Raw genomic sequence first — 13,609 nt, forward strand, 5'->3', positions numbered from 1 at the left:
GGAGTGCAAAGAGAGGCAAAGCCAAATGGAATGTGAAACCCCTTGACGTCCTCCTTCCCAAGGTGGCACCGGCAGGGATGCAGACGTGGCTGTCACGGCAACTGGGGTGCAGGTCGGGGTGGCCCTGGCGCTGGAGGGGAGCGGGTTTGGGGCCCAGCACCGTCACCCACCCCCGAAGAGGGTCCCCTGGCAGGGGACCTAGGGCGCTGCCAGCAGAGGGTCCCCCCAGCCTGGAGCTGGAGAGGGAAGGGCTGCCCTCCCATTAGGATTTCGGGATAACCCTCACCCCAAAAAAAGGGGGCCAAAAGCGGAGCGCTCCGGGCTTCCTCTGCACCTCCCCGGTGGGAATTTGAGCCTGGCAGCGCCCCGTGGCCTCGCAAAGCCGGGGATGGCCAGAGCACGGCATCCCCCAGAAGGACAAAGGATGGTGAACGCCATGGCGGGGATGCAGGCAGGACGTGGGGATGCAGGCAGGAATCAGGGATGCGGGCAGGATGCGGGGATGCAGGTAGGATGGAGGGACACAGGCAGGATGTGGGGATGCAGGCAGGATGCGGGGACGCAGGCAGGATGCAGGGATGCAGGCAGGATGCGGGGACGCGGGGATGCAGGCAGGACGTGGGGATGCAGGCAGGAATCGGGATGCAGGCAGGACGCGGGAATGCAGGCAGGATGCAGGGACGCGGGCAGGATGCGGGGATGCAGGTAGGACGCAGGAATGCAGGCAGGATGCGGGGATGCAGGCAGGATGGAGGGACATAGGCAGGACGTGGGGATGCAGGCAGGACACAGGAATGCAGGCAGGATGCAGGGACGCGGGCAGGACGCGGGGATGCAGGCAGGACGCGGGAATGCAGGTAGGATGGAGGGGTGCAGGCAGGACTCGGGGACGCAGGCAGGATGTGGGGACGCAGCCCGCATCGCTGCAGGATGCAGCCAGAGGCAGCCGGTGGCTGATGACTCAGAGGCAGCAGGTGATCGCTCGGTGCTGCAGATTGCAAGGGGGGAGAAGGAGGAGGAGGAGGAGGAGGAGGAGGAGGAGGAGGAGGAGGGAGAGATGTCCCAGGTATCCAAAAAACGCAGAGCCACGCTCCCTTCCCACAGCCGCGCAGGGAGCCCCGGGGACGGCGGGGGTCCAGGGACAGCGGGGGTCCGGGGCTGGCCGCGGCCGGGCTGTCCCTGCTCCTCGCTCCCGTTTCCTGGAGCGGCAGCAGGAACGCGGGGAATGCTCCGGTGACGTCAATGCTGACATTCACGGGCCCTGCCAAGCTCCTCGCCGCTGCGGCTGCTCCCAACAGCTGACGTGGGGGCGGCCTTGGGGAGAAAAGGGGCCGCGAAGGTGGTTGGGGCACGATGGCCCTTTCCCTCTGCCTTCGAAGGAGCAGTGAAGCTCCATGTGGGGGGCTCCGGGGAGACGCCGGCGCCCCAACCGCCCTGGCAGGGTTTGGTCCGGAGGCGCAGCCAGGGAGAAAGGCCCCTGGCACAGGGAAAAAGTTATTCCCGGGAGCGTCCATGGTGCAGGGGATGGGGACGGGCGGCCGCGGTGATGCCAAACCGCGCCTGGACCAGCCCCGTCTGCAAAACCATCGGGACCTGGCCTCCGATTTGGTTTTAACTGGGGGAACGCCGAATTCCACCCTCTTCCTCTGCGCTGTGGGCTGGAACCCCCCCCAGGCAAAAAGCCCCCGAGGCGGGTGACGAGCCGGGAGTCCCTGCTGCAAGGCTGCCTTCCCCGCTCCCCCTCGCCGGGGGGCATCCATCCCGCTCCGCCCCGCGCCGCAGCCCGCAGCAGCGGGGCCGGTAGCAGCAGCTGCGTCCCAGCGGGACCCGGGGGGCCGCGGCTGGGTTTTGGGTTGTACCTACGCAAGCGCCGGCCCCGAAGCCCCCACCCTGCAGCCAGCGGAGGCCGACTGCGGGGAAGGAGGTATTATTAGCGCATTTTATAGCCGGGAGCTAAGCCACAAGGCCTGAGCCTCGTTAGCACCGAGGCTCTCGCAGCGGAAAAAGACCTTAATGAGCTTTTTTCCTCGCAGTAAAGTTCCTTTACGGGGTCTGAGCGCAAGGAGGGAGCAGGTGTGAAGGGACTCACCCGAGGTCGGGGCGAGGAACTGGTTGTGGCGCGGGGAGTTAAACCCAGAGCCGCCCGAACCGTGGCCGCCTCAGTCATCCCAAAGATTTACAGCTCTCCCAAAGACCCTGGGGAGATGCTCTACCCCAGGACACGCAACCCCCCCGCCCGCCTCAGTCTCTGGGGTCTCCGCTGAAACCAGCAGCCCCCAGTAAAGGCGCTGGCCTGGAGCGAAATCTTCCCTAGAGCTTCTCCAGCCACTGACGGCGCTGAACGGCAAAGCAAAATCCTGCCGAAAAGGGGAAACTGAGGCAAGGGGTGGCAAAAGGGGCCGAGGGCGGGGGTCGCGGCGCCCACACCACGTGCTGAAAGGCGGCAGCTCCTCACTTACCCACGGGGCTCGGGCAGGCTCCGTTCGTGTTGTTCAGGTCTCCCCCCAGCATCGCCCCTGCAAAGCAATTGGAAACACGGGGTCACCGTCCGCTCGGAAACAGGGCGGGCATCCCACCGTTCGGAGGGGAGGAAGAGGGGGAGCGGGAGGGAGGAAGGCAGAGGAAAACGAGCGGCGTCGCCTTCCCCGGGAGAAAATCCTGGGCAAAACGAGCAGCATTCCTGGTGATCAGGTTGGGGAACATTATCCAGGCAGATCCGTTTCCTTTGGGCGGGAGCCAGGCGGCACAGGAGCCCGCTCCAAAGGAGGCAGCTTGGAAAACACTGAGGCTATTTTCTTCCAAGCCCCTCTTTGGGGGGACACGGGGCCGGCACTGCTGGGGAAGAGAGCCCCCAGCAGCACGACGTGAAACACTATCTCCCCTGTAATGTTCGCACCGAATGGAAACCATCCCTGCGCGCTGCCAGGACGCTGCTACGATTCGGCCTCCCGCGGTCCCAGCGCTTGGAAAGCGCCGCCGCTCCCCGCCGCGCCGGGAAAAACCATACCAGAGGCCTTTTTATCCCCAATAAACTGAACGTTTTTGCCTCGCCTGCAAAAAGATTTTCTTCTTTTTTTTTTTTTTTTTTTTTTTTTTTTTCTGCCTTGTTATTATTTCTGAAAGCCACCTATTCACAGCCCCGGGCCGCCTGGCCACGCCGCGGGCGGCGATTTCGGCCAACAGCCGGCACGGAGGCTCCGGAGCCGTGACCGCAGTCATCCCGGAGCCCTGGGCAGGGGAATCAGGAGCCTCCGAGCCCAAACCCCACCTCTAACCACCGCCCAGCCCTTCGCACCCCAGATGGGGAAACCTGAGACAAAAACCTTTTTTTCCAGCCCCTGGCTCCCACGTCCAGGCTCGCAGCAAGCCCCTGAAAGCGGGAGAAGTGCCGAGGCGCAGGGAAGAGCGTTTGCAGGATCGGGGGTGCGGGATCGGGGATGGCTGTGGTCCCCAAAAATAGTTTTCAGCTTGAAAAAGGGCAAGGTGACACCCCGTCCGTCCCCGTCCCCCCCCAAAACGTGGCAGCCACGGCACCGCGGCATCCTCCCTTCAAGGGATGGGGATGCCAAGTGCCGGAGCAGGATTTGGGGGTTGTGCCCTGTGGCGGGACCCCACCTGCACCCCAGACCCCAGCAGCCACGCTGCCGAAGTGGGTTTACCCCCCTGGGTGAGTGATGCCCGCCCCGCTCCCCATAAATCCCCTTGGCCGCCCTTCTCCCGAGCCGACGGCATCGGCCAGAGCCGAGATACCGACCCAACGCTGCCGCGCGTCGGCTTTGGAAGCAGCGCGGCAGCCCTCTTGCTCTCAGCTCGAGCGCACTGCTAAACAAGAAAAATAAAATTTAAGGGGGGGAAAAAAAAAAGAAAAAAAAGGCAAAAAAAAAAAAAAAGCTCTTCTAACACGCAAGGGCCTGGCTCCCATAAACAGGATTTCTTCCGCGTCCCAGGCAGCGAGGGAATGAGACGCAGATGGCCGGACTTGGAACACCTCCGCGCTCACAACCGCGAAATTATCCCCCTTCAAATGGAAGGGCGAGCGAGCTGGAGACGGGGAGCCTCCAGCCATCCTGCATTACAGCGAAACCTCTTTTTTTTTCCTTTGTCGGCCGAGGGGCCGGCGAGAGGGCAGGGGAGAGTCCCGCGGCTGCCCGTGCCCGAGGAAGGCTCTGCCTCCCAGCTGGGGTGAGACGGGACCAGTCCCAGAGCAGCGAGACCCCTCTCCCTCAGGCCTGGGGGGGGGTCTCGTCCTGCTATCCCAGCGCTTCCAGCCGTCCCCGAGACCGGTTCCGCCTTCGAACCACGGCTCCTATCGCATCCCGGCCCAGGCACCTCTTTCCGCTTGCACCCCAACCTTCTGGAGGCACCTCCCAGCCCTTCGCCCACCCCCCCACCGCCTCCCCCACAGCCCCTTTGCGAAGCCCCCCCCCTGAACTCGCACAGCCCCGGGGGGCCGCCGCCGAGTGCCCACCACCCAGATGTCCCTGTCACCGGCTCTGCCATTTGCAGCCCGGGCGATTTTTACAGCCCATCTGTGACAACCGAAATAGCAGGCAGGGGCTTTCTGCACGCTATTATTATTTATGATCACACGGCGGGAGAGCCGCGCTACGGTCACACATCGTCGTCGTCGTCGTTGTCCCCCCCTCATCCCCCCCCCTCCCCGCCGCTGCAGGGGACGCGGGTGACAAGCTCCTCTCCCCCAACCTGCCCTCCGCCACCCATCGCCGGTCCCCGCTGGAAACGACTGCTCCCTCCGATCTGTCAGCAGATCCGCATGAGTAATCGCTGGGCGACCAACTGCAACCAGCGCAGCCCGACTCAGAAAAGCCCTTTTTAGGCAGCAGTCCCGTGTCACCGGAGTGCCACCGGCGAGCGGGATGCCGGCAGCCACCCCCAAGCCTGGGAACGGCGCCGGGTGACTCATCTCCGTGTGCTGCCCGACCGCGAAACAGATCCCCGCGGGGATCCGGCTCTCGAAAAGACCTTGGTAAGGCGGGGGGGGTCACCCCCAGTTTGTGCCTTGGTCCCAAGGCATCCACCTCTGGCAGGAGGGCAGGAACAACACCCATGGGCAACGACCCTTCCAGGCTGCTCCTGCCACCCACGGACGCAGGGACACGTCCTGCCCCCGAGCAGGGGATGGAGGCAGCAGCAGTGTCCCCGGCCTGCCGGGAAGCTCTGCTATGGCACGTGGAGGACAGGGAGGCCATTCGAGACAGCCAGCGTGGCTTCACCAAGGGCAAGTCCTGCCCGAGCAATCCAGTGGCCTTCTGTGGTGGAGTGACTACAGCAGGGGACAAGGGAAGAGCTATGGATGTCGCCTGTCTGGACTTCCGCAGGGCCTTTGGTTCCCCATAGCTTTAAACTAGAGCAGGGCAGGTTTAGATGAGACGTTAGGATGAAGTTCTTTACGCTGAGGGTGGTGAGACACTGGCCCAGGTTGCCCAGAGAGGGGGTGGAGGCCCCATCCCTGGAGACGTCCCAGGCCAGGCTGGATGGGGCTCTGAGCAACCTGATCTAGTTGAAGACGTCCCTGCTCACTGCAGGGGGGTTGGACTCGATGGCCTTTAGAGGTCCCTTCCAACCCACCACATTCCATGGTTCTATTCTATGGTTCTACGATCCTTCTCTCTAAATTAGAGAGATACTGATTTGATGGGTGGACGAGGAATTGGTTGGATGGTCAAATCCAGAGGGTAGTGGTCCACGGCTCAGTGTCCGGGTGGAGATCAGTGACTAGTGGTGTCCCTCAGGGGTCCATACTGGGACCGGCACTGCCTCCAGCTCCGGGGCCTCGGCACAGGAGAGACACGGAGCTGTGGGAGCGGGGCCGGAGGAGGCCCCGGAGATGCTGGGAGGGCTGGAGCCCCTCTGCTGGGAGGACAGGCTGAGAGAGCTGGGGGGGGTCAGCCTGGAGAAGAGAAGGCTCCGCGGAGACCTTGGAGCCCCTTCCAGTCCCTCAAGGGGCTCCGGGAAAGCTGGGGAGGGACTCTGGAGCAGGGAGGGGAGCCACGGGACGTTGGGAATGGGTTGAAACCAAAAGAGGGGAGATTGAGATGAGATGTGGGGAAGAAATTCCTTCTTCCGAGGGCGGTGAGCCCCTGGCCCAGGTTGCCCAGAGAAGCTGTGGCTGCCCCATCCCTGGAGGGGTTCAAGGCCAGGTTGGACGGGGCTTGGAGCCACCTGGGCTGGTGGGAGGTGTCCCTGCCAGCTGGAATTGAATGATCTTTCAAGGTCCCTTCCGACCACCCCAATCATTCTGTGCTTCTACGATTCTACGCCCCGTGCTCGGTGCTGCACGCCCAGCGAGGCTCTCGCGGGAGGACGAGGGGGTGGGGGGTGCGAAGGGTGCCGCCATCGCTCACCTGCGCTGGCCGGTCTCTGCGGCAGCCCTGGGGACACGGTGTTTCTCTGCAGCGCCGGCTGCTGCGGCGAGAGGAGCCGGGGGTCGGTCAGCGAGGAGGTCACCAGGGACTGGGTCACCAGCGAGCTGCCGGGGTTGCTGAACTGCAGCGTGTTTTGGTTGGTCACCGGCACCGTCACGGGCATGGCGAAGTTCGGCGCGGGCACTGCGGACTGAAGAGAGAGCAGGGGGTAAAGAGGAGCCGGCGCGGCCGGGCGAGGAGCAGGGGGGACCTTCCCGGCTCCACAGGCCCTCAGCAAGAGCGGGCCTGATCCTGCAGCACAGGATCGTCGCTGAAAAAAGGGGGGGACAGTTCGGGGACACCCCCCAAGCCCCCCGTTTCACTGCTGATCTGCACTGCTGTGCTCGCACCCTGCCCGTGCTGGCATCTCGGAGGGATGCGCCAGAGCCCACCAGGGAAGACCGGGAAAAGCGATGGGACACATCAAAGCTTTGCAACTGTCCTGGTTTGAGCGACACAGGACTAATTGCTCTTCTAATGCTTGGGGAAACTGCACTTTTAGAAGACTCTAGTGTCTGAATCTGTGAAAATATTTACTTTAGAGCCAGCTCTGAGGTGCGGGTTTCAACGTCTCGGTGTTTTCGAGCTCCCCAGGTGCGGGGACGAGGAGGAGCGAGACCCGGGCACTTGCCCCAAGCTGCCAACAGGGTTATTTCACACCGTTCTCTCTCCCTCTCTCTCTCTCTCCCCCTTGATGGCTGCCATCCTGGCAACTCCTTGCCCCGGTGCCGGAGCCCTGAGCCCTTCCCTTCCTCCCGAAGCCGTATTGGCTGTCCCTGCTGGGAGCACACGGCTTCCTACTGATGGAATGGGCTGGGTGTAGTCCTTGTGTATTTTATATTGGTATCGGGATCAAAATTGGTTCTTTAGTGTTGTTCATTATCAAGTCTTCTATTAAATCTGTTTATATTTCAACCCTCGGGTTTCCTTGTTTTTCCCAATTCCCTTTCCCAGGCGGGGAGGGGTCATCGGGTGAGAGAATAATTGTCTAAAGGACAATAAATTATTGTGGGTCTCTCAAACCGTAACAGCAACCAGTCGCTTCGGTCCCATTTTGAGGCCGTATTTATTCACCCCCCCGGGTTTGCGGGGCAGTCGGCAGAGAGGTGGCCGCAAACCATCCCCCCCCCCTGCCCCGAGCGCCACGGTGGGCAGCAGCACGGTGTCTGCCCCCGCCAGCACCCAGAGCGGCTGAGCCGCCCTTCGTCCCACCGCGGAGGCCGAGCATCCCGCGGGGATTTTATCAGGCCGTTCCTCATCCAGCGGGATGGGAAGATCACCGCTTCGGGCTGGCCGAGCAGCCGGGAAAGGCTCGTTTTGTTCCGCACAGCCCCCGGGTGACACTGGGATCCATCCTGGCACCGGCGGGAGCGGCTGGGAAGCGGGAGGAGCTGACCCCAGGGAAGCCGGAGCATCGCTAAAGCCCTATCCTTGGCCGCAGGTCGAGGACCAGCTTCACCTACCAGCGTCCCCGCCGGAGCCAGACTCGCCGCGATTATCCTGCCCGTCTGTCTTATGTCACCGATTTGCTCTTCGTTAACAGGAGCGGGCACCTGCTTAGAGGCTTTAGCAGGGGCTTTGCTAAAGTCCCGCTTTAATTTGCTGAGGGCTGGCGGGGTAGCGCCGACGGGACCACCACGGGGCCGGAGCTGGGACCCCGCGGGATGCGCTGGCAGAGGGAGCCGAGCATCCCCCCATGGCAGCTGCTTGCGGGGGGGGGGGGATCCACTCCCCCAAATCTACTCCTAGATGGGCGATGTTCTTTTGGGGCAGGGGGGAGGAGGGAGCGGGACGGTGCCCACCCAACGCCTCGCTGCTGGAAACCCTCCCCACCCGCCTCTCAAGGGCACCCCGTCCTTCAGAGCCGTCCCCTGGCTGCAGCCGAGCTCAGAGGACGGCGGCTCTGAGCCTGCGCCGCGGCACCGCCGCTCAAAGGCACCCGCCTCGGCGTTTCCCAGCCCTTCAAGGGCTACCGGGGGGAGCCGGAACGCAGAAACACCCCCCTCAGCTCCTTCTCCGCTTGGCCTTGCCAGGTTATTCTGCAACAGCTGCGAAACCGGGAGGAGGAGGAGGAGGAGGAAGGTTTCTCGGGCGCTGCACGAGCAGCGTTGTGTAATAAATCACTGCAAACGCGTCTGCCTGCCCGCACGTTCCTGGGAAGGGAAAGGAAAACCAATCCCCACCCCCCCCGAGGCTGTGCATCACATCGTAAGCAATGCCGCGATAAAGCCGGGAGGTGGATACACCAACCGGAGAGCCGAGTTTTGCTTTTAATCCGTTATCGCCCATCCCGTTGCACCTTCAAAGAAGCGTCGGGCTGACGCTGCCCCGGCGGGCAGCGAGATGCGCACCCAGGCCACCGGCTAAACCGTCCCAGGTGTCGTCCCCGCCCCACGGAGGACACACGCCAGTCCAAAATCCCGGGGAGGGGGGTGGGGGGGGAGAAGATGCACACATCAGCCAAACCTCGACGATGCCCCCGCTCTCATGAAAAGCGATTCCAAACGCAGAAGCCTGCCTTTTAGCGAACAAGGCTGTTGTTAAGCTTCCCCGGCCGCCGGGACGGGTTAGTTGCCGTCACACGCAAACCCAACCCAGCCAGTTAAAAAGGGAAAAGCACCTTCTTCAACCTGCATCACTCAGGCCCTGGCTCGGGGTTTGGGGCGGGGGGGGTTGTTTAGTGGGGGAGCCGGATGCTATTCGCCCAGCGAATAACGCCCAGCACCTGAAATGCCACCAGCCCAAAGGACTGGGGGGTCGGGGGGGTGGGAAGCACGGGCCGTTCCTCTGGATGCTGCCCGCGGCGATGGGAGCCTGCGCGGAGCCCTCCCTTTGCAGCGGAAAAAAAAAAAAACCGCAGACGCGAAGCGGTCCCTGCTTTTCCGAGGGCGTTTTGCACCAAGGATAAAGCTCTGCTGGCTTTCTGACCTATTTTACACCGGCAGCAGGGCTTGTGCGAGGCACTGGGGCCGGGGGGGGACACAAAACCATCCAGCCGGGGCTGTACCCCCACCCTGCACAAGCCCTGGCAGGGTGGAAACTTGCCCCCTCACCCCCGGCTAATTAAACCAGGGAGGAACCACTGGGAGGACGAGGCAGAGCCAAACCTCGCAGAGCTGCGACACCCCCATCCCGTTTTGTTTCACACACACCCCCCCCTCCATCTCTCCCAGGGCTCGGGGTTCCCCCCCTCCCCGGGAGATGCCGGGGATGGGGATGCAGATGCGGGGGTCCCTGGGAGGCTCCCGGGGCTGCGCTCACCTGCTGAGTCAGCAAAACCGAGAAGCCTGGCTTTCGCGAGACCTAATTCTCAAGAAAAGCCAGAATTTTAACTCGGGGCGGGGCTTGCGGAGCACAGAAGGGCAGTTTTTGGGGTTTTTTTTGTTTTTTTTTTTTTTTTTTGGGGTAGGGGGTGTGGGGTGGAGGGGAGGAATGCGTAATTTTGCAGTACTGCAGCCAGCCCTGGAAAACGAGCCTCCTTCTTTCGGCTGCCGGCAGCATTAATTACGGCTGCAGTGACTCGGGGCTAATCCCTCTGAAGAAGCCTTGCCCGCGTCAACAGTCTCTGCTCCCTTGAACTAACGACTAATTTGAAACGCGTCCCCCTCCTCCTCCTCCTCCTCCTCCTCCTCCTCCCCTCTCCTGACACAAATCCCTTTCAGCGCTGTCCTGATGCCACCCCGGTGCCCGGCTCCGGGGATCACGGGCTAAAACCTCCCTGGATTTCTGCCACCCGCCACCAGCTGCCCCGAGGGCTCGGTGGATTTGAGGGGGGAATTAAGGCGGAATAGCCCAAACCGGGCCGAGTCTCGCAGGGATGCGAGGGGGACGGCACCCGCCGCCAGCTGACATGAACGCTGGGGTCTCAACCCAGGCAAAAAGCCCTTTTTTTGGGAGAAAAGGGGCAAAAAAGGAGGCCCTAATCCACTATATGCAGCAAAGGAGGGGAGAACAGCGATATCCTCCTGCATGGAGCCAAGGAGGCTCGGGAATGCCGGAGGGGTTGGCACCCACCGCCAACTGACATGAATGCTGGGGTCTCAACCCAGGCAAAAAGCCCTTTTTTGGGGAGAAAAGGGGCAAAAAAGGAGGCCCCAGTCCAGTATTTGCACCAAAGGAGGGGAGAACAGAGATATTCTCCTGCATGGAGCCAAGGAGGCTCGGGAATGCCGGAGGGGTCGGCACCTGCTATCAGCTCGCATGAATGCTGGGGTCTTAACCCAGGCAAAAAGCCCTTTTTTGGGGAGAAAAGGGGCAAAAAAGGAGGCCTAATCCACTAAATGCAGCAAAGGAGGGGAGAACAGAGATATTTTCCTGTGCGGAGCCAAGGAGGCTCGGGAATGCCGGAGCTAATGGGAATGGTTTTCCCAAAGGTTGTCCCTGCTCCTCCGGGTGGGAAAGCGGAGGGACCCTCCGCGGCCCCTCCTGCATCTGGCCCATCAGTCCCGGGGTGCTCTCGGGGCTGGGGGCGGGGGGGGGGGGGGCTGCGCGCATCGGCTCCCAGGGCACGGCAGGGCTCCGAAGCAAAGCCATGCAAAATCCCACACGCTTCCCCCCCGGCACCCGGAGGCATCCGGGAAGGGGCAAGGCCCGGGGGCGGGGGGGGCTGCAGACCACCAGCTACTCACTGCGAGCCGGTAACTCTGCATCATTTTATCAAATTCCTCATCAATCTTTTTATATTTCTCTTCCGTCTGCGGGGTCAACGCAAACACTTCATCCCCTTCCGGGCTCTCGCACTCCCTGTGCTTCTTGTTCAGCGCCTGTTACGTTGCGGTGGGGACGGGGACGGGGACACGGGGACACGGGGAGGGGGTGTCGGGGAGGGAGCGAGGGACGAGGGCGGGGGGAAATCGAACAGAAGAAAAACAAAACAAACAAAAAAAAAAAAAAAAAAAAAAAGAACATATAATGAAGGTTTTCCGGCCAAGGGGCAGGTACTTACACCGTATCGCTTGAACAGGATATCCAGATCCTCGCTGCCTTTACGGTATTTATCCTCCATCAAGGGGCTCTGGTCTATGGAGTCATCGCCGTCGGGCTCCGGGCTGTCACAGCCGTTAAAACCTTTCTTTCTTAACGTCTGAAAACACAATCGGGACAGTTTGAGATCTGGGAGTGAGGACGGGGGAAAGCGGGCAGCTGCCGGCGCCGGGTAGGTCCCCCCGGGAACATCCCCCTATGGAGGAGGATTCGCTCAAATGAACACCTTCGCCCCAAGGTGTCGATGACCTCAATGGGGTGAAAAAGTCAGGATCCGGCCCTCGGTTTTCGACGCCGGGGTGTCTCCAATTAAGGAGCGGGGGTGGGGATGGAGGGATGGATGGAGGGATGGATGGAGGGAGGGATGGAGGGAGGGAGGGATGGAGGGATGGAGCCATGGAGGGATGGAGGGATGGATGGACAGAGGGAAGGATGGATGGAGGGATGGATGGCTGGACGCATGGAGGGATGGAGGGATGGAGGGAGGGAGGGAGGGATGGATGGATGGATGGAGGGATGGATGGAGGGGTGAATGGAGGGAGGGATGGAGGGATGGAGCCATGGAGGGATGGATGGAGGGATGGAGCCATGGAGGGATGGAGGGATGGATGGACAGAGGGATGGAGGGATGGAGCCATGGAGGGATGGAGGGAGGGATGGAGCCATGGAGGGATGGAGGGATGGAGGGATGTAGAGAAACTTCTTTGCTTTCAAAGGATCTCTTTACACCGGAGCTGAATTTGGCCCCGTACCAGCTCAGACGCATTCGTCACCTACAATTATTACTACAACAACAAGGAGGGGAAATAAACCTTAATGACCTCGGCTCTCCTGCTAAAAATAGGGAAAAACCTCCTTAAAAATAGGAAAACAAAAGAGTGTAATAATGCTTGGACCACAGCAAGAGCGTGGCACGAGAGGGACTGTGGCACGGCGAGCCCCGTGTGGGGTGACACAGGCAGGTGACAATGACAACGCCCAGGCAGCAAACCCCGCACCACGACCCCGGCAGGGCGTTAACGATGCGCCGCCTCCTCCCCCTTCGTTAACAGGAGCCTGGTAATCGCACGTTGGGGTTACGCGCAGGGGACGGCGAAAAAAAACCACCCCAAAGTTCCTCTTTGGCGCTCAGTAGCCAGTTTGCAGACCGCGTTCCACGGGCACATTTAATCATTCTATTTTCAAAATACCAAAAGCAATTAGGCGTTATTACGGAACCATCACTTGCTGCCAATTTCTGTTTTTTTTTTTTTCTTTTTCTTTTTTTTTTTTACAAGTCAAAGCTGCAGAATTTCCTGGAAGTCTCGAGCTCTTTTCATGCCAAATTCAGCAGGGGGAAAAAATTAAAAAAAAAAAAAAAAAGAGCCTTGACAATTCTCCTCTGTCTTCCTAAACACTAATAAATATCTCTATTTTGAGGCCAAAGCGTATCCTGGAGGGGTGGGTTCTTCCATCTACCTGCGAGCTCCGGGAAACATGGAGCTTGTCGGGGAAGTTTTGCTGGAGCGGGTCAAGCAACAGGCAGCAAACCCATCCCCCAGCCTGTTTCCCACCCAAGCCGAAGCTTTTCGCAATATTTTCGATTAAAATTACTCCTTCGCGGTCATTATCTTAAGGCTCGTTACTTAGATTTAAGCTGCAGAGGGGAAAAGTCCTCATCCACGTCCAGCTCCACCGGCGACGGATCCGGCTCTTGACCATGGTGGCACCTGAAGCCCCGTCTGGCGTTACCAATAATTCCTGCTACTAATTATCATTACCTAATTACCTAATAACAGTTCCTGGTATTCCTAATTCACGCTATTTATTGTCTCTTTATAGAGACAGGTAGCGGGAATCGGAGTCGTTGGCACGAATGGGAGGTTCCCAGGGCTTTTCCTGCAGGTTCCCGAGGATTTTTCCCTATTATTTTGCTATTTTTGTCCATGTCCTTGTTTGTTTTTAGAATGGGCCAAAAAAAGGAACTGGTGCTGCCGGTGGGGAAGGAACGTCTTTGCTTTTTTTTTTTTGGAAACTGCTTTTTGCGGATTTTTCTTTTTCCCAAACGCTTTTGTTTTCGCCGGTGCAGCCGAAAGATGGAAAGTTGAGCCCTTCTTTAAAAAAATAAAACCCAAAGTTTTTTCCACCTTCTCTTTCTCTTTCAGAGGCAAAATGGAAAAATAAAAAAGTTGTTCCATGAGCAGTGGAAGGGATGAAGCCGG

General features: G+C 60.3%; 1 protein-coding gene across 7 annotated transcripts in view; it reads right to left on the minus strand.

The window, feature by feature from the left end:
• The window catches only part of MEF2D (myocyte enhancer factor 2D), a 39,640-nt gene that overhangs the window by 12,797 nt on the left and 13,234 nt on the right, over positions 1 to 13,609 (minus strand). For 4 of the 7 annotated variants that reach the window (XM_054182989.1, XM_054182988.1, XM_054182985.1 and 1 more), the window contains exons 3-5: positions 11,371 to 11,508; positions 6,366 to 6,576; positions 2,460 to 2,516 (exon numbers count right to left, since the gene is read on the minus strand). In XM_054182989.1, the coding sequence (XP_054038964.1) occupies positions 2,460 to 2,516; positions 6,366 to 6,576; positions 11,371 to 11,508 (406 nt within the window). Of the gene's footprint in view, positions 1 to 2,459; positions 2,517 to 6,365; positions 6,577 to 11,053; positions 11,189 to 11,370; positions 11,509 to 13,609 lie in introns of all 7 variants that reach the window. The other 3 variants (XM_054182990.1, XM_054182987.1, XM_054182986.1) reach the window with 1 other exon arrangement.

Source organism: Rissa tridactyla, chromosome 23 (assembly GCF_028500815.1).
Source record: "Rissa tridactyla isolate bRisTri1 chromosome 23, bRisTri1.patW.cur.20221130, whole genome shotgun sequence".
In the NCBI taxonomy this organism is placed as follows: domain Eukaryota; kingdom Metazoa; phylum Chordata; class Aves; order Charadriiformes; family Laridae; genus Rissa; species Rissa tridactyla.